This window comes from Aquarana catesbeiana, linkage group LG02, assembly GCF_042186555.1.
Source record: "Aquarana catesbeiana isolate 2022-GZ linkage group LG02, ASM4218655v1, whole genome shotgun sequence".
Lineage (NCBI taxonomy): Eukaryota > Metazoa > Chordata > Amphibia > Anura > Ranidae > Aquarana > Aquarana catesbeiana.
In genome coordinates, this window is record NC_133325.1 from 587,569,926 (window position 1) to 587,591,443 (window position 21,518).

Sequence of the window (21,518 nt, forward strand, 5' to 3'; positions counted from 1 at the left end):
TAAACATGTTCCCCCACCCTAAATTATTTTGTATAACCATCAGAACATAGAAGTTATGCAGGTGGGGTTAGGTAGGGGAAAGGAAGTTAGGGTACCTGGGAAGTAGGATATCAGAAAAGCAGGTCTAGGAAAGTGGTCAAGATGGCAGCAGATGACATCTGGGGGAAGAGGTCAAGGGATCATGGTTGAGCCCTGGGGAAAAGGTCAAAAAAATTGTGAATCAGTTCTGGGGAAGACTTCAAACAAAAAAGGATAATTAGTCATAAGACTAACAACCAGTGGGATAATTAATAGAGATCATTTTAGGGATGTGCATGTGCAGTGTATCTACTGTATAACATATCCGAAAAATCATGGGGCTTTTACAGCCTACATATTGTATTTACAGACTTGTGTTAGGGATGTTTTTCATCAATTTGAAATGTTCTCAGAAAAATAAAATCCTTTGCCCCTTCAAAGCTATCAAATCTGGCATCCATGAGAGTGTGGGCACGTGTTCACGCCAGCCTTGTTAATATGAAACAATCACCTTGAGGACAGAGAGCAGACGCTCTCTGGTGGGTGAGTATGTGGGGGAGGGATAGTGGTGAGATCATTGCAAAGAGATCCAGTCTGACTTAATATTTGTCTGCGGTTGTATGATGTAAGATTCCAGAATGCAGCCTCCTCTACATCTCACTGGAACAGAAAGAGGAGGGTGTAAAACAGGATAGGAAAAAAAACAAAAAAAAAAAAAAAACACAAGAAATAAGAACAGAGAAGCAGCAGAAAGGATAGTGGGATAGAAAGGGTGATCTCTCTAATTCAATGTTGGTAATCAGTCTAGAAATACAGGATGAACTGCAGGTTATAAAGAAGGGCCATGTTAAAAAGAAAGATTTTATAATGTGAAACAGAGACAGAGCAATGGTAATGCTGATGAAGGGCATAAAGAGACAGCAGTATTACCAGATATGTCTTAACACTTTCACTACCAGCCCTGCTGCACTATATCATAAGCTCTTTAAACAGAGACAGAAGATTAGAAATAAAGGGTTGTAACCCATAACAACTAATCACAGATCAGCTTAACAGCTCAGCGCAGCAATGAAAGCTAAAGTGTGACTGGCTGCTAAGGATATCATGATCACACTAATTGCTGATGTTTGATTTTTTTTTTTTTTTTTTTAAGTTGAACAAAAATTACAGCAGAACATTTTTTTTTCCTGGTTCTGGATAGAATAAGGTAGGGCTAGAACAGGGGTGGGTAATTAATTTTCCCTAGGGCCACATGAAAAAACAGAATTGTTGTGGAAAGCCAAACTTAATTCTGTTCAATATTCATTTTGGACCTGGGAATGTCCGTTAGTACATAAACATACACAAATCAAACACCTGGCGCTAGGAATAATAGGTGCAACTGCTCATGAAATAAGTCTCTTTTAGATAGGCGGTTGGCCACTGCCTGGCCACCTACCTGAACTGTAAAATAAGAGCCGGACAGTGCCGTGGCATTGTTAACTTGGGCTGCAGAGTTTAACAAATGACACCACGCAAAGGCATGCAATTCCAGCGTGGTAGTGAGGCATTATATTGTTAAATTAGGCAGTGAGGAGGCAAAATAACTGCTCCTCACCACATATCAAATGCTCTGAAAAGCATTGTGACTAAAAGGTGAGAGCCTGAGATCGGTACAGTGAGGAATTTTGCAGATCCTGACCTGGAGTGAAGCAGAGGCTCCTGGGATTTGCAGCATTAAGGCGCTAACACAGGAAGAACTTGGATGGGGAGCAGAGTAGCAGGAGAGCACCAGGATGTCTCCTAGGCAACATTCTCCCACCAGAACCAAGACTCTCCGCTGTACTGATTAGCTCCTCAGACTCTCTCCTTTCAGTTCTTGCAGCTCTCCACATGGACATCTGTCAGCGTGCCTGAAACTGACAGGCTCAGGGAGGCATGCTGACAGTGGTAGCATCAAGGGACAGCCAAAGTGCCAGATGTGACCCTAGGCCTCAATTTGTCTATGTCTGGACTAGTGGCATCAAGGGACAGCCAAACTGCCAGACGTGACCCTAAGTCTCAATCTGCCAAAGTTTAGACTAGAACCTCTAACAAGCTCCTATTGTGGCCTGTGTACTCCTTGGATCGATTCACTTTCTTCACTGTCCTTCACGGTCACTGGGGTCACAGGTAAGATTTGCCTTCACTTTCCTTTATCCAGATATCAGCAAGCTAGATAGATGTGATGGGAAGCTTTATAAAATTACCTGTGTGTCCCCAAAACATTGGTCAGTGCTAGCAACTATGTTTTTTTCTTTTTGGTAGTGAAGATTTTGCAAGCCTTTGCATCCATCTTGTTGGTTTTCTACAAAAGGTACCAACTTTTACTGCTGCTTTCGAATTTACCATCAGCCTAAAGGGGTACAAAAATATGAGGCTTTTCCATATACATCTCCCAAATGGGGACAAAAACTAAAATTAAAACCTCACAGATATTATAGCCCTTCCTCCTTCTATCCAGAGTGGGGGGGGGGGGGAATCTCTGGCATTCTACTTTATATAAAGTGTAATAGTAATAATATAGTACCAAGGAAGGAAAATATTCTACATAACACGCAGTTTAAAAATGTATTAATGAAGAAAGACATTGATATTTAGTATATACACAAGGGTATGCATAGATCCAACAAATCTATATAGTGACTGAAATGCATTATGCCCACACTAATTCTGTGACAAAATTCTTCCTAAAAGCTTTGTTTCCTACAATATCCGAGCCTGGAGTGTAGGGCTGGAAAGGGCAGAAATCATTCCTTCCTTACCACAGGGGGTGGGCTGGCAGTGAAAGAGTAACAGGAGGTCTGTGCTGAACGTTCAAGTCGATATAGCAGAACATAATGAAAATACATTCTATCTATATGCAGTAGCTGTTTAAGTTCAATCACTTGTCTTTAAATAAACATTCACTTCACATCATGATTTTGGGACATTCACATAACTGCTTTCATAGGACAAGTTCACCCAAAACTAATTTTCGTAGATGCTGAAAATTTTTATAGCCTATGCCAACTGGCTTTTGTTCGCATCAGATAGGTTCCGCATTTCCAAACAAGTTTTTGAGAATGCAAAACCTGCTTGATGCAAGTTGAATTCAAGTCAGAAGTAGGTAAACTGAAGGTCAGGGCACTTATCAAGGAACTCTGAATTATTAACGTCCCAAACTGATGTCATTAACACAAGCCCAAAGCCTTTGACACATGCTCTTACTAATTCAGTCCCTAAAATGCTTAAGATATCTGTGCCTGAGTTTCTGCCAGCAACTAAAGCAGGTAAATCCTCAAGACATGTAAGGCTCCATGCACACTAGGATCAGAAAAAACGTCAGCGTTTTAGCTGGAAAAACGTGGCATTTTTTCACTTAACACTCCCATCTGCAAAGGTTAACTCCCAAATAAAATAAAAAAACATTGAAACTTGATGTTCACAAGAGATAACAGGAGTTTAGGAGCAGTTGACATTTTTACAGCTCCAAAACGTCTCCAGAAAACGTAATCGAGAAGGGTTTTTAATCCTGCCTCTGATGCGTTAACGATGTGTCACATTTACACTTCACATTTTGTATATCTTGTAAATGGGACATTGCATAGATTGGATTGGTGAGAATAATCACTACTATATTTCTACACTGCTATTTCTACAATCTTTCCCATAGTTAATAACAGGGGTAGGATTTTACAGTGCTAGGTGCATTGTTTGGCAGAAAAGCTAACGATCCACATCAAACTTTGGACTAATTAATAATAATAAATATATCTCTATATCAAACATTTTTTACAAAAGGGATCTCTGCAATAAGGCAGGGTTCACTACACTGCTGTGACAGCAAAGTTGTATGATTTTGCCCATGACTTCCTTCCTTCTGACTTGGATGCTATTTAGGAGCCTGTACATGGGCTGAAATCGCACCCAAGTCGAACCAAAGTAGTGCAGGAACCTTTTCTACCATCAAACATCAGAGCGATTATCAGTTACGACGGTTCTCATAGGGATACCTTAAATTTGACATGTCATGTGACTTGGGGTCTCACAAGTCGGATCCCATGTAGCAGCAGTGTGACCCGAGCCTAATGAGACCTGCTTAAATGTAATAAAGTTAGTCAATATAGGAGTGGATAACTGGAGGCGCTGAAGTATTTTTACATTTAAAATAAAAGGTTATTAAAGAAACACAGAGGCTTTCATTGGTCAGCACTGCTGAAAATGCAAGTTATGGGGCTGTAATGCTGGCCCTCTGGCTTAAATTCATTGAATCTCTGACTCAGAACAGGCATGCAGATAACATCAGACTTCTGATTTTGACCAACACAGGTCTGTAAAATATTAAAACCAGTGTGACAGCAGGACACCATGATAATTTAGTATTTTAGAAGGTCGCAAAGGCAGACCCCGTAATTCTCTCATGGTATGTTTACGTTGAAACAGAAGTTTAAAGCTATACTCCACCTTTCAAATGCTGCCTCCTCACTGGCCCCTCATACATTTAAGCATAAATTACAATTTAAATATCTTTTTTCCCTTGTTTTTTTCTGAGGGCTCACCTGACCACAAAACTGTGTAATGTGCTGCTGGTGGGAGAGAATGCTTTAATCCTCCAACCACACCTAAAGCAGTGGATGTTAACAGGTGATATCACTGCTCTGGAAGTCACTGCACAGATGAGCCAGAGCTTTGTGGTCACATAACTGCACAGAAAAACCAATGAAAAAAAGTTCTATAACTATATAAAAAAGTATTTATATTGCAACTTATGTAAGAAGACCAACAGGAGGGGTATCCTGTGGCCTATGCTTTTACTTTGTCCCTATTAAAATGTGAGGGATGCAAAAAAAAAAAAAAAAAATAGAACCATTCGAAGTGGAGATAAAACAATTAATGTAAAATTGAACTGAACAGTTATTGTGTAGGTTAAGCCAAACATTTTCTAGTTCTGGATTATGAAGGCGTTAGAATGTCTGTTGGTTTTTTACTGCAATCTCCATTTATCTTAGCAATAAAGAAATAAAATGCCAACGAAAAAGTTGGCCAGTACTAGTAAAATTAAACCACAACATTCAACATCAGCTAAAACGGGAGATAAATTATGAATGGTTAATTAACTCACCCTCCTTCGAAGATTCGTACACGGGAGGGTTCTCCTCGCTTAACAGATGTCCCAGAATCTTCAGATTTCACTCTCTTTTCTTCTTCGACAGTCCTTGATGTCTCCTTAAATACCTGAACAGGCTGATGAGTCTGCTTGTCATCCCATAACAATTCAAGGAAATAAAAAAACAAACAAAAAAAAAAACAAAACAAAAGAAACTGGGATTCAGAAACAAACAATCAAAAATGCTTAAAGGAGTTTAATAATCCAGTGTGCAGCATTTGTATAACTTTACCAAAAGAGGCACTGTTTATTCTCATTACTTTGTTTTTCATTTTCCATGTCCACTCCTCAATTCATAAACATACTACTGAAGGGCGTTTAATGTCACATAATTTTAATTTACCTCTGTATTGCCAAATGCGGGAATGTTTGGGCAAAGCTTCAGCACTTCCTGGTAGTGGCAGAGCTTGTGTGTCCCCTTGTGCACATTCCTGTTGGCCATGAAGCAACCCATTATATTGATAGGCCAAAAGAAAAGTGAGGGGCAGGAGGGAGTGGTCAAGCACTAACACTAACCAGAAGTGTCAGATTTCCTAATCAGAACAGCCCAACTATTGGGTGTAGAGAAGGCAAGGACAGCTGCTTCAGGTACCTCTGAGCGTACTGCTATAAAATGACAACCCTAAGTGCTCCTAATACCAATACAAATATTTCAAATCTACTATAGCTGTTTTTTCTTTTTTTTTTTAATATACCATGAGAGGGACCACCAACTGAGAACGTTTCTTCAAAGCAGAATGTTGGGACAGTCCTTCCCAGAACTAAGGAAATATCTGTTTCTCTAGTTGGTCTCTTCCCACAAATAGCAACTGCTGGAGAATTGCAGCCCAAGGATGAGGTGTCTCTAGAGACCCATTAGTGTGGTGAACACTTGGGAAAAGATCATATTCACTAGTTTTGCTATTTACATATAACATCTTGTGGTTACCACAACTTCTGCGGTTGGCTATGTAAAAAGTTGGATGTTAATATTTCCAGCCCAACAAAAAGAAATACAGCACAATACCGATCAACCGAAGAGGTCTTTAGTTGGGGCCACAGACTCAAAATAGGATTGCTAACAAGTTAACCACTTTGGCTCAAAAATATGAATCTTAATTTTTTTGCGACCATTGCCAAGTGAGGTCTTTCATAAAACAATGAAGGCGCTGTTAAAAAAAAAAAAAAAAAAAAAAATTAAAGCGTATTGAAAGGAGCTTTTCTTAAAAGGTACTTTTTAGTATAACTAGAACTAATTAGTGAAGAACCTAATGCACTCCCATTGGAAACAAATGTAAAACACTTTTCCCGCAACTATTAATGTTTACTTGTGGATTTCCATTACATTTGAATACTCACTCTAAAACAGCAAGATTTGGCAAAAGATGTAAAAACTTAATTAAAAAAATAAGATTCATAAAATTTCAATATCTGGTCTCATGCACAAGGATGCAAAAAACGCTGAGCACTGAGGATTTTAATAATGGTTAATGGAACTTGAATGAAGAAAGAACATGTATTTAACTTATGTTATGTACTGAATGAACAAAGTACATACAAAACTGGTTGGTACTGTAAGAAAAGGTAAAAACTTGCTTCTAGTTACAGCAGACCTCTATTTAATGAAAGGATATATTACTTTCCAGGAGCCATGGTTGTGATAAAAGCCTAGGCAATTAACCACACAATCTCTGATGAAGGGGAGGATCTGCCAATCTGCAATAAAATTCTCCCCTCCAACATAGATTACTAACCTGTGCCTATGTTTAAAAGCATTGACATTTAGGTTTGGAGGGAAAAAAAAAAAAAAAAAAAAAAAGAAGAAGAAGGAAGAAAGGCAAAAAACAGTTCCTACCTCTGTCATTTTCGGTTTCTGGGTCTTGGAGGGTACCAAAAGGCTTGAATCTGCTTGAGCAGCATCGGCAGTGGTGTAAATCTCAGAACTCATTTTCTGTTTTGATCTCAGTAGAGATAGCGCCACCCTGGTGGAAACTCCAGGAAGATTTGGGTTGTATAAACTTATGCACCAGCTAGAATATACAGATGTTGTTCGGTCACTTTGTTGAGTGTGATTTGGCTTGACATAATTCAAGTAGCACCAGCTGACATTTGTGGTTGTGTGAAGAGTTGGAAAGACTTGCAGATTTTTAGCCTCTGCTTCTTCATGAGAGACTGTCAAATGGATGCTGACAGGTGTTTGAGATGCAGTTGGTCTAATGGATGAGATCGGAGTGAACAGATCTTTATCATCCTTTTCCACCTTAACCCTTAAGCTATCATCTTGGCTTTGGTGCTTCTCTGGTGATTTACTGTACGGTGGATGCACAGGAGATGGGGGCAATTGGGTTTTTTTTCTATCTAACCCCAACAGCTGCTCACAGACAGCTGTAGGTTCAGGTGCTGACAACTCTAACCTGCTTCGTGACTGCGTAGCAGTGGCAATATTTGAGGTTCTGCTTCCTTCCAAAATGGAGTGTGATTTTATTGTAGCTTTTTCATATTTTTCTTCTGTGTCTTCTTCCTCTTTTACTCTTTTCTGCTGCTGGGTCTCCATTGTAAGTTCTAAGCTTCCAGCAGGTGATAACATACGTTTACTACCGCCAACAGAAGATGAGGTTCCATCAAAACCTAAAACACCTTCAACAGAAGAAGTAAGTGGTATGTATTTGCTTGTTTCTGTCTTTGGAAATGGCACATGTAGAAAAGGTATTTCATCAATGGAGCTCTGTTCTTTTGGTAAGATATCAGACAAGTCAAAGCTGTATCCCTTGGAACGTCCATCATTTATTTTCTGTATGACAATGGAGGATGGAGTGCGATGTGACTGTGTAACAAGAATTTGTGAGAGTGTAGTGTACATAGCATTACCATATGAAGGCATGTGTGTCTGAACTCTGACAGGAACAACAACTGATACAGCAGGATCAGGGCATGCAGGGATCACTTGGGCAGTAGATTCCAAAGGCAATGGACTATGAGAGGGTGTGCCAACATTTTCCGCAAAATAATCTTGACCAGAAGAATGGCTAGATGCACCCAAAGGAGGAGAAACTTGTGGTATGATTTGTGAATAGCGTTCACTAGCTTGTGCAGGCAATGCTAGAGCAAACTGGGAATGTACTGGCATAAGGAATGTGGGGAGAAAAGGTAAAGACACTGGGTAGGAAGAATGTAAATATGGAGAATGCTGCCTGAAAGGTATGTCCATGGCATGCAATGTTAACTGCTGAGGCAATGAAAGATGGTCTGGGTGCAGGAGAGATTGCTGTAAAGAAAGTGGGGGAGTGTGAAACACAGATGGCGAAATTGGCCCCAACGAAAACGGAGCAGAAATACTACTTGTAGCTTGAGAAGATAATAGTTCTGAAGCATGTTCAGACAACTGCAGTAGTGGCTGTATTGGGAAGAGAGATACCGGTTGCCTCTTTTTAACTTCATCAGTCAAAGTTTGAGCTGTCCTTGATTTCTGCTTTGGATGGGAGGAAGAAGGACTATGCTGCTGTTGCTCTGCTGGGGATGTAACAGAAGACTGCTCGAAACAGAGTTTTCCAGGTATGTGGCTTGAAGAATAGGGCTGTTCGGGTTCTTTCCAGTCTCTGAGGCTTAATTCTGGTTCAAGTTCCACATGTCTACTTAGAGATGTCTGTCGAATAGAAAAGCATTTCCTCCTCTCCTGAGCTGTTAGCATTGATGTTGCTGTGGAGGATGTTAAATTACCATAATCAAACGATTTGCTTCTGTTCTCTGAAACCTGCAATGTATGACATATATTTGGTGTTTGTTCAGATGCAGACCTTCTCATTTCTCTTGCTTGGTGATGGTGAGAAGGAACAGTGAGCATATAATGTCCAATTGATTTGGCAGTAGCTTCTGGCTGTTGACCTGATGTTTCTGGTTTGGAGCCCTCTTCTCGGTCAAATGAAACAGAATGACTGGATGCATGCGAAATACTGCTGTCTTGACTAGGGCTTCGAGTGAGCGTTGTGGATTCAAAACTAGAGTCTCCAGAAGACTGTGCCATTTCTGCTAAGCGCAGCCTCTTTTTTTTTGGTGGGAGTTTCTCAGCAGGAAGCTGTGCAAGAGTTTGACTTCTTTGGGGCCACTGAAATTCTTCAACCTTCTCTGGCTCCTTGGGAGGATCTTCAGGTTCAACCTCTGGCTTATCTGGTTCTTCAGTGACTAAAATTTCTGGCACTTGAATATTATGCTGCCTGACTAACTTAGGCTGCAAGGTATGAGATGAGTGAGGATGTTGTCCTACAGTACGATAAGGTGCATCTTCCTCGTCAAAACTACTCTTCTTTTCCATAGACTCGGATTTTTCAAAAGAGCTAGTGTGCTGAATTACAGAAATTTCTTTTGAAATTGTAGATTTCTCTTTACTTTCAAAGGTTAGTGCATGAATATCAGACTTTGGTGCAGTTTCACTTCTACTGGTGGACTGCTTAACTGTATCACTAGACAAATTCAAAGATGTATTAGGAGGAGCATAACAGGATTCTAGGGAAATAGAAGATGTTTGAAACTCAGACCATTCAGCTGACTGGGGCTCTTCATCATCACCAAGACTTTTCTCTTTTCGCCTTTTTCGCAAAGTAGACATTTCTAAACTTGGTCCTAATTTGTAATTTGGTAGCGGAGACCATACTTCGTGTTCTGGATGTCCTTTTCCGGTTTCAACAGAACTGCTTGATGCAATAACTGGAGATTCTAATATCTGCATTTCAGAGCAATAATATTTCTTATGAGTTTCATAATTACCCTTTTTTTTGTATCGAGCACCACAAATATTACATTCATAGATCAAACCCTTTACTCTACCCCCCTTCTTTGATTTCCTGGAAACTTCAGTTTCTTTTGTTTCCAGATCATCAGTTGTTTTTTCAGAGGTGTCTTTACTTGTTGTGTTGCCTTCCTCTGAAGAGTACTCCATTCCTAACGGTAGCTCTATTGCTGGTTGTCTCTTTAGCAGTCGAGGATGAGAACTAAGTATGTGACTGCGGCTTAGCGCTTCAGAGTCCACAATCCGGTCATCAAATGAATAACTAGCTCTGAAAGGATGTGGTGAGCTAATAGTGCAGGCTGAAGAAGGCATAGAGTGGCTTCGAAGAAGAGGCACTGTCTCTGTGGCACTGTGGGACGGTTGATGGGAGGTGGTGAAGGAATGCTCAGCTTTCGTCTTCTCAGATGGCATTTTAGAATCTAGCTGAAGAGATCCTGGAGACTTGACATCAAACTGAAAAGTTTCCCGATATAAAGCTGCTTTAGGTGACTCAATGCTGCTTCTCCTTGACAGTGAACTTCTCCTTGGTTTAACACTGTCAATCTCGCTAGTGTCCACTACAGCCTCATTGATAGTAATGAGCTTGGTAATATGCTCAATTACCTGTGTCCTAGGCACAGACATTGGTATTGAACTAGATTTTTCTTCAGCAGTGCCCAGAAGAGGAGAGGGTGTTGCTAAAATGTTAGTTCTCTGCCCAATTCTTCCACATTTACCCAATATAATTTCAGCATAGGACTTTGCATTTGTATTGGGAGGACTTATTTGCTGTTCTGCACTCTCAGAACGTGAAAAGTAACCAGACTCTGTACTGCCTTTACTTCCAGGACTGAGAAATGTCTGCTCCTCACTGGCCTTTTTTCTCTCGCTTAACCTGAGAGCTAGCTTTTGTTTTATACTGTGGGTATCCTCTGACTTTAGCAGGAGTTCAGGTGAAGGATCTTTAAATGCTACACTCTCCTCAAATGCATGGGGCACATTTTGTTGTGACAAAGAGAAAAGTTCCTGACGTGTACTATGATGTTTTGACATTCCTTGGGACTCAGATGATGGCAAATGATGCTTCTGCTGTGGAGACAGCTCTGTTATGTTTGACATTGTGCTTGTCTCATTCTCTGAATCTGTGCTTTCTCCTTCTGACGGCTCATCAATTTCTTCTGCACCAAGCCTCTCCATCTCTAAGTTTGATGAATATGCCTCTGTTCCAATTTCTGAAGCCAACCCTGCTTTGATTCTGTGAGCATGAGACTTTCTGTGTTTATAAAGATTACTTTTTGTTTTGAAAGAAAATCCACAAGGGATGCAGGGATATGGGCGCTCACCAGTATGAGATCTGATATGTTTTTGTAGAACACTTGGTTTTGCACATGGTCTGCTGCAGTATTGGCATATATACTTTCCTGGCTTTTGGGGCTTCTTTTCTTTTTTATGAGGTTCATCGACTTGCTTTACAGAAACCTGAGTTGGCCGTTGGACGTAAGCTTTCTGTGAAGGATCTTCTGCCAAACGTGAAAGTCTGGCATGTAGTGCAGAAGAAGACTTGGACGGACCTGACTGTACTGGATCTACAACTTGCCATGCTGACCCTTCAAGGCCATGCTCTTGATCTATGCGGGGGGCCATGAATGCTGGTGAAAAATTTTGTGACTTAGAAACGTGAAGTTGCTCAAGAAGTGGAACTTTGGGTTTGCACGGCCTTCCCACTCTCCTAGGAGGTCCTTCTCTCGCTATCTTTAGGGAACTTGGGAAACGTTGGTGTGAAACGTGATCTTCCCGACTACAACCTGGATAATCCTCTGTCGGAGTTTCTGTGCCTTGAACCACCTCTCCTTTGCTTGGCCTTTTCCTCACACCTTCCTCCGACTTCCTTGTGCTCTTCTGGCCTTTCTCTGGCTCCATCACCTACACCAGAGACTCCCTGTGCTATTTTTGCAAAGTCCAGGGGAAAGGCAATACCTAACAACCATGGTAAAATATTACAAGCATCTGCATTGCAACCTTTGAGGGCCAACCCTTACAAACAGGAAACTGATTTAAGCTTTTTGGCCACAAAAGTCTCTACTTGTACCACAAGAAATAAAATACAGTTCAGATGTCAATGTCAATATTTGTAATCCATGATCCGTCACATAAATGAGAGTACAGAAGTAAAAAATAACAGCACAAATACTGTTCCAGTCAATTCACTGTAAGGTTTGGCTCTTGACATTGTTTATAGCTACGAGTTGTACTCCACTGGTAGAGGTTTTAAAGTTCACTGAAGGTTTGGAAACTCAAAATATTTCTTGAAGTAGGTGTTCAATGAAGCTGGTGGTAGTACCATTGACCTGGAAAAGAAAGAAATACATTCAACAATGGTTAATTTTAAAATAATGGCACCTATATAAAAACAGAAACCTAATGAGATGCTATTAAATAACCATTTGTAAGATTGGTAACAGTAAAATCAGTGGAACCCATTGCCAGTGAACAGTCAAAAGTAGTATAATATAGTAGTTTTTTCTACAGTACATCACAGGTCACAAGACCAGAATTGTACAGACGTACTTTAAAATAAATCTGTAGGACAGAGATAATGTAGCTGCTGATTTGTTTTTGAAAATTCAGACTTTTGGGTTTGCCATCCTAATTATGGCTTTATTCCTTGGTACAGGATGGACTTGGAACAAGTATGTGCATATAAAGGTGTACAGGCATCTCGTATACAAATGCTCATTCTGGTGTCAACACCCTAGAATGAGAATCCAAAAACAAGTCAGCAGTTTCCATAGTTAAATCTGGACAAATGTGTTGCTATAAGAAATCTGTACAGAGACAAATTTTTATTCTTTCATTGCTGACCTTGCTCTGAAAATTCTAGTTACCTGCCTGTTTTTGGCTTCAATACTTTAAGTAACCCAAAATAAGCATACAAGTCTGAACTCCTAATGCACACAGGTCATCTGAAAGTATTAAAGCCACTGGATCAGCACGGTAGCTAGAAAATAGGCAATTTCAATAGAGGCTTATGCTTTATCTTCACTACAGACTTCATTTAAGCTAAACATCAGTGCTCCTTTCTTAAAATGCGTTTAGGTGCAAATGTCTAAGGCTAGCTGTACACGGAGCAAACTTCTTTCCTGCAACCATGGGAACTGCAGGGGGAAATCGTCCGAGCTGGGAGAAGACAGTGATCATTGCTAGCAGCTATAGCAGCCACTAGCGATTATCGCAAGTAAAACCCGGCATGCTGATTATACCCAAGTTGATCGATCAACTTGGTACATTCAGCCTGCCCATGCACGGTTCGAATCTCATCCGGTTCCTGCTGAGCCAGCCGAGATATAAACTGTATGGGCGGCCTAAGCCAATCAGGAATGTTATAAATACAAAAAGGTGGCCACTGCTGTCTCTGAAAGTGCCAGCTCCTATATAGTTATACTGGCCTATGAAACGCTTTCAAAGTCAATTAAATGTAAAAAGTGTAAAGTCAGAAGTCCTTCGGATTTTACTCAAAGTTTCCTTAATGCATGCATATTCTAGCTATTCTATCTATTGGTTAACAATAAATAAGAAATTCAGGATTGCAATACATATTAGGTTATATTTCCAGACAAGTTACAATACAAAATTGGAACTCCATGCATTTCTATATACATAATTATGCAGGAATGCATCTCACAAAAGTCGGTATTGCAAGACTAGGATTCACAAAAAGTAATAAATGGGAGGTAGGGTAGCTATATAGATGTCAATATTTAGAAATATTCAAAGATTTCACAAATATTATTTAAACATTAAAAGAGAAGTTTTTTTGTTTTTTTGTTTTTTTAGAAATCATACTTACCTAGGTGGATGCAGCGGTCAGATGCTGCATCTGTCCCCGCCAGCTCTAATGCCGCGTACACACGATCGGAATTTCCGTCAGAAAAAACTTGGATGGTTTTTCCATGGAATTCTGCTCAAGCTTGCCTTGGATACACACGGTCAAACAAAAGTTCTCTGAACTTTCAACCGCCAAGAACGCGGTGACGTACAACACTACGACGGGCCGAGAAAATGAAGTTCAATGCTTCCGAGCATGCGTGATTTTTTGCGTGTCCGAATTGCATACAGACGAACGCATTTTCAGATAGGAACTTTTCCCGACCGAAAAATAGAGAACATGCTCTCAATCTTTTGCTGGCTGGAATTCCGTCAGCAAAAGACCGATGGAGCATACACATGGTCACATTTTCCAACAAAAAGCTCTCATCTGAGTTTTGCTCAGCCAGCTGTTAGTCCAGGCTTCTGGGTGGATCCCGATCATATGGTTGCAATCTTTCCCCAGCCTGTACCAGCTCTGTGACGTCAGAAGACAGTGGGCTTTAGCATTGGCTATACTTCTCCTTTAAGGCTACTTTAACACCGGCGATTAAAGCTGGTGTGAATTGAAGCAGCAGAAATCCTTGGAACAGGAACCAGCACCGCTGCAGACAAGCACAGCACTGGATGGAGATAGGACTCAGTTAAATATATAAGGGGATAAAGGGACAAACCCATTACTGGGACATTTTTTATCTTAATGCAGGGAATGCATTTAGATAAACAATGTTCTGCCTTTAGAACAACTTTAAATGTGGTGGCTGATCAGTTTTCTTAAAGGGCTCTTTCACATGGGGCGGATCAGTGATGATCCGCCCCTTGAATATCCGTTTGCTCAGCGGGGATCGCTCCGCCGATCCCCGCTGAGCAGGAAGATGACAGGTCCGTCGCTGCACACTGTGCAGCGACGGACCTGTCAGAGCGCCGCTCTCCCCTATGGGGGATCGGGTGATGACGGACCGTAGAGTCCGTCGTCACCCGATCCGATAACGGATGAAAAAGTAGGTTTTTCCTCCGTTACACTTTTTCGGATCGGATCGGAGCGGGTTGGATGTCAGCGGACATGTCACCGCTGACATCCGACGCTCCACAGATGTCTATGGAGGGTCCGTTCAGGTCCCCCTAAAAAACTGACAGGCGGACCTGAACAGATCGGCCTTGTGAAAGAGGCCTTACTCTTTTCATTTCACATGGTGATTTTTCCAGTAACACACTTCCTGTCTTAGAGTGGCTTCGCTTTATGGAGGAGCAATGAAGCCACCCTGTCAACCTATAGAGAGAGTAGTGTTAAGTTGGCCTTGCATTGAGATTTTTTTTCTTTATTTCAGCCAAGTGATTCCTCCATTTATGCTAACAGCACAGGTGGACAAATCCTCCCTTTGGGCTACTGTTTGACGGCTGGTGCCAGCAGCTGTCAAAATACCCAAACAGCAGCTGCATCTGACTGCCAATTTTTCTACCCGACTCTTTATTTTTCAAAGGATGCTGAGCCGGAAGGGGCTGAAAGCCCGCTCGCAAAGCGAATTTCTGCATGTTTATCAGGAATGGTGTATGGCCAGCTTTAGATTGACCTTAGGTGTTCACATTTAGATGGACTTGAGTAACAAATTTAAGATGAACTCCAGCTAAACCTTTACAGCAAGTTTTTGTTTTCCTTTGTGGGACCCTCTAATTTCCACTTTTGAAAGCCTGGTCTGTTAAAGGAAGTTGTGACGTTGAAAAAGAATAGACTTAGGCAGGCCATAAGTGGTTCTATTTTTTTTTCTTGCAACAGGTCGCAGAAAAAAAAAAAAAAAAAAAAATCACTTAATCCCTCCCATAGCACTATTATGTTCTGACGGCAGGGGGGCACGGGGAGCCTTTCTGGCCGGGAGAACACAATGATTACTGCTAAATCTGCTGGCAGTAATCGCATTCCAAAAATCTGATAGACTGGTACTTAAAGTGATTGTAAGGGGTTTTTTTTTTTTTTTTTTTTTTTTAAAATAACATATACTTACCTCCACTTTTCAGCTCATTTTGCACAGAGTGGCCCCCGAACCTCATCTTCTGGGGTCCCCCTGGCAGCTCTCACGGCTCCTCCCCACATCAGATAACCCCCTAGGAGAAGCGCTCTCCTGGGGGGTTACCTTGCGGGCGTGCTCCAGAGTCCAGCATTTGCATCCATAGACACACAAGCCGGACTTGGCCCCACCCACCGGCGCTCGCATCATTGGCTTTAACAGCAGCGAGAGCCAATGGCTGTGCTATTTATCCAATCAAGAGCTTGGACCCTGTGGAGACAGGGAGAGCGTGTCTCTGCTGACAGAAATACGGGGCACAGGTAAGTAAAACGGGGGGGGGGGGGTATGGATATCTCAGTAACTGCAGCAGCTGCTGCCACCACCGAGGTATCACCGTTATCGGCGGCGAGAGAGGGCCACCCTCCCGCGCCCTCTGTCGCTTCCCGGAGCCGTTAACGGCGGAGGCAATCAGGACCTGTGCGTGGCTGGGTATGGAGACGAGTGAAGGGAAGATGGCCCACACCTGTCTCCATACTATAGCAGGGCGGAAGCGACGTCAAAACGTCACTTCCGCCCATACATCTTAAAAAGGCCATTTTTCTGTTGAAATTTTCTTCAAAATGACAATTTTTTTTTTTTTTTTTTTAAATAAAAAAGTGAAAAAAATAAAAATCAAATAAATTAAATAAGAAAAAAAATTTTTTTAAAGCAGCCGTCCCGACGAGCTTGTGCACAGAAGCGAACGCATACTTGAGTAGCGCCTGCATATGAAAACGGTGGTCAAACCACACGTGAGGTATCGCCACAATCGTTAGAGCGAGAGCAATAATTCTAGCCCTAGACCTCCTCTAACTCAAAACATGCAACCTGTAGAATTTTTTAAAAGTCGGCTATGGAGATTTTTAAGGGTAAAAGTTTGACGCCATTCCACGAGCGGCGCAATTTTGAAGCGTGACATGTTAGGTATCAATTTACCTGGAGTAACATTATCTTTCACAATATAAAAAGAAATTGAGCTAACTTTACTGGGGTCTTATTTTTTTATTCAAAAAAGTGAATTTTTTCCAAAAAAAGTGCATTTGTAATACCGCTGTGCAAATACGGTGTGACAAAATGTATTGCAATGACTGCCATTTTATTCTCTAGGGTGTTAGAAAAAATAATGTATAATGTTTGGGGGTTCTAAGTAATTTTCTAGCAAAAAAACTTGTTTTTAAGTTGAAAACACAGAGTCTGAAAGAGAGGCCTGGTCTTTAAGTGGTTAAAATAAAAGGAAAAAAAAAAAAAAAAAAAAAATGAAAAAAATTGCTCCTTCCGCATCTCAAGAGTTCAAGGATGTATACTGAATCAATGGAGCCCATGTTTTATCAAATTTTATTTGTGAGTTATGAAGCATACATGTAAGTTTGCCATTTACCATGATCCAATTTAACTTATGGTAACTAAGAATAAGAATGACACTAATCGTTTAAAGTGTTTGGGGATTTCCTTATCAAATTTGAGAAATAAGGTGGTTTCAGGTAACTTGGGTAGGTCTATGACAGTAACAGATCAAATTATATAGTTTAAGCCAGATGCTGTATACTTTGGGGTGCTGCCACCCATGTATGGAATATAATTGCCCAATAGGCAATAGCCCCTTTAACAAGTAGCTGAAGCTTTAGAGTGCAGTTTAGCAAGCCTAAAAGGGAACTAGAAACCATCTCTGTAATGGTCAAAGTTTTAGGATGGTCGCACTCGCACTCCCACTGGAGCATGTATGGCTGTTTTTGGGTACTTTCTGTAAGCAAATTATATACTGTCAAATTGCTCTCCTTCGATGCCTCTCTGTAGCTACAGGTCAGTTCAAATAGTGTCATGGTATTAGGTACAGTATAATGGTTCCCAATGTAAATCAATTTAGGTTTCCACTATTGCAAATTATGTGCTTTTTAGCCAGGTTGAAACTCGGGACTACCAATGATGGATGCCAAGTGAGCTTCATTTAGGATTCTTCTAGTTTTTCATCTGCCCCACAGGGAAATGAAATAAGAAAGGGTTGGACACACTATAGCAAGTAAATTCTTATTTGGGATCCACAAGGAAGTAATTGACAGCAAGTAGCAAGAAAGAGCTTTAATAGAGACCCATTAAGGGAGAGTTCGGTTGATCAGAGTCTGCACTAACTGGGCTAATTTTGCTGGCTGGTGATGACATGCTTTCATGTTTAATGGTAAATTTACACAAACATGTTTGTATTTAATGAAGTTTCATCTGAAAGACATATCTAATCTCGCCCCCCAAACATGTCTACAGCAACAATTCATATACGCTATAATAGTAATCTATTCCTTGTGATCAAAGATAAAATACACCACATGAACAATTAGTATATGTACTGCTGCTGAAGGCAGGTGATAATTCTGCCCTGCTTCGGCACAGAACCCAAACTTCTAGGGAAAAACACATCACAGAAACATCCTCAGCATTTCCATAGCAACCACAAAGATGAAATACTGTTTCCATAATTGTGCTAAAGTCTGCTCATACACTGCACATAGTGAACAAATAAACTTCTTGGCCTAGAACCCACTAATCAATCACAGTTGGCAGCTCCAGCTCAACACTTGAAAGGCCACCATGGTTGCCCAATCTTTGTAACTTATATTAATGTTATGCCGCCCTGACTGGCAGCCAACAAAACATTTATACAGGGACAGGGCGCAGATCAAAAGGGTTAAGGCAAATCTATACTGGAATAGAAGGACATTGGGAGTTCCAATACATGATCTCAGCCTCAAATTTTTGATACAGCCTTCAAACTCTAGAAACATCAAAACCTAAGGAGATCCCATTTTCACCCATCAGATTCTTGTCAAATTGGTTTATTGAATTTTAACAATTAGCATACATAAGTACATATGGTGGCAGCAAAAGAAAAGATCACATATACAGTAATAATATTGAGTTGTAATTCCAACATAAACTAAAAGTAGTTTAAACTAAAAAGATTACGTCATACATTGTATAAGAGAGGATAAAACCAACTTAAAAAAAAAAAAAGGGTCTTAATTATTATCGAGTATAGTTTAAGTAAAATAAAAAAAATCATTATAGAATCTAAAATCTTAAAACTACATATTGGAACTATGTACAATTGGTATAATGATAACCAAGGAAATAAAAGGAGAGAGAGAGAGAGAGAGAAGAGAGAGAGAGAGAGAGAGAGAAGGAGAGAGAGAGAGAGAGAGAAGGAGAGAGAGAGAGAGAGAGAGAGAAGGAGAGAGAGAGAGAGAGAGAGAGAGAGAGAGAGAGAGAGAGAGAGAGAGAGAGAGAGAGAGAGAGAGAGAGAGAGAGAGAGAGAGAGAGAGAGAGAGAGAGAGAGAGAGAGAGAGAGAGAGAGAGAGAGAGAATAGGTGGAAAAAGTAGAAGAGAGAAAGAAGATAAGAGAAAAAGTATTCTTAGGTAGGAGAAAAAAATAGAAGAAAGAAATGAGAGGTAGTAGGGGTCCCCTGGGTAGTACATGGTAATAAACACATACCATGGATGCAGAGAATGGAAGTATAAATTGAGATTACCAAGGTCTTAGTAAGGAAGCATTCACCCATCAGATTCATACACTGTGCAGTACATGTTTATCAAGTCCCCTTTACTCTCCACAGGCAGGTCATAGCAGTAAAAGATCATCTCCTTTTATTCAGACCGATAGTTACCGTATTTACCACACATTTTCCAACACATCAGGTCTACTGTGACGGCCACATTAGTCTCGTGCATTATCCCCTATAATTGTACTACTGTTACCAAGCATAAACCTTCACTATTTGAACATGTATTAATGCTTCATCTAATTTTCTTTGTTCTTTAATTTTTTTTTTTACTAAATATACTATATACACATATACTAAAAAATACATAATTATGACTACTAGCTTGCTTACATTTCAATAGTAGATATTACGATAAATTTTATGATAAATGTACATGCAGGAAAGACAGATTGTTATGATGTTTACTGCTTCTACTAATGACTTCATTACATTTTCAGCTCCTTGCATCTCCCATCCTCTTGATACATATGGTTTTTATCTTACCAAACAATATTACATGGATAACTTGATAAGCAAAGAGCTCCTATCTGTAGTGATGTAATGATTTCAAAATTGCCTGCCCTGTTCTGTGCTCAGTACTATCATTAAAAACAAGCATCCAATATGTGAATGTGTGCCCACCTGAATGCACTAAAACACAATTGATATGGACACATTATCATCTGTACATGTAATCTGTTTGAGAGGAAAAGTAAAAGTATCATATAAAAAAGGTATGCAAGTGACTTTATTGGTTTCTGTTTGCCCATCTACCAGGGCAGAACTGTTGATGATCCTATCCCTTTCTATTGGAGTTATGTACTGTCGGGACTGGTGAAACTAAAGCTGACCTATAGGAAAACAGCTAAATACACATTTGAAATACTGATATATGTGAAATGTCGTAAAGCTGAACTAAATCAATTTAAGTTTAAAAAAACAGTTACATTACAGGCATGTGCTGTAAATGTAATTGTCACATTGGTTGTGCTCTCAACCTAACTGTCAAACCATCAAATGCTGGTGTCATAACTGATCACATGTGCAGTATCATGGCAGTTGAAAAACAGAGGCCAAGATGGCAGCTTCATGGCTGAAAACGATAGGAGGGTTTAGTTCTGCTTTAACCACTTGACCACTGGGCACTTAAACCCCCTTAATAACCAGGCCAATTTTCAGCTTTTGGTGCTCTCACATTTTGAATGACAATTACTCAGTCATGCAACACTGTATCTATATGAATTTTTTGTCCTTTTTTTCACACAAATAGAGCTTTCTTTTGGTGGTATTTAATCACCGCTGGGTTCTTTATTTTTTGCGCTATAAAAGAAAAAAAGACCGAAAAATCTGTAAAAAAATAAATTTTTCTTCATTTCTGTTATAAAATTTTGAAAATTAGTAATTTTTCTTCATATATTTTGGCCAAAATTTATACCGCTACATATCTTTGGTAAAAATAACCCAAATTAGTGTATATTATTTGGTCTTTGTGAAAGTTATAGCGTCCACAAGCTATGGTACCAATATCTGAAAATTGATCACACCTGAAGTACTGACGGCCTATCTCATTTCTTGAGACCCTAACATGCCAGAAAAGTACAAATACCCCCCAAATGACCCCTTTTTGGAAAGAAGACATTTCAAGGTATTTAGAAAGATGCATAATGAGTTTTTTGAAGTTGTCATTTTTTCCCACAATTCTTTGCAAAATCAAGTTTTTTTTTTTTCTTTTTTTTTTTTTTCACAAAATTGTCATATTAGCAGGTTATTTCTCACACACAGCATATGCATACCACAAATTACACCCCAAAACACATTCTGCTATTACTCCCGAGTAATACCACATGTGTGAGACTTTTACACAGCGTGGCCACATACAGAGGCCCAACATGCAGGGGAGCACCTTCAGGCGTTCTGGAGCACCCAGGCCAATTCTGACATTTCTCTCCTACATGTAAAAATCATCATTTATTTGCTAGAAAATTACATAGAACCCCAAAACATTATATATGTTTTTTTAGCAAAGACCCTAGAGAATACAATAGCGGTCATTGCAACTTTTTATCTCGCACGATATTTGCGCAGCAATTTTTGGAACGCGTTTTTTTTGGAAAAAAAACTGTTTTTTGCTTTAAAAAAAAAACAAAACAGTAAGG

The 21,518-nt window shown here is 40.1% G+C and overlaps 1 protein-coding gene across 4 annotated transcripts in view; it reads right to left on the bottom strand.

Annotated features, from left to right (window-relative positions):
• Window positions 1–21,518, bottom strand: part of HIVEP3 (HIVEP zinc finger 3) — a 204,740-nt gene that overhangs the window by 46,213 nt on the left and 137,009 nt on the right. For all 4 annotated transcript variants that reach the window (XM_073616226.1, XM_073616227.1, XM_073616228.1 and 1 more), the window contains 2 exons: window positions 7,020–12,274; window positions 5,141–5,271 (listed from right to left, as the gene is read on the bottom strand). In XM_073616226.1, coding sequence (XP_073472327.1) covers window positions 5,141–5,271; window positions 7,020–11,846 — 4,958 coding nt within the window. In that variant the 5' untranslated portion in view covers window positions 11,847–12,274. The remainder of the gene's footprint in view (window positions 1–5,140; window positions 5,272–7,019; window positions 12,275–21,518) is intronic.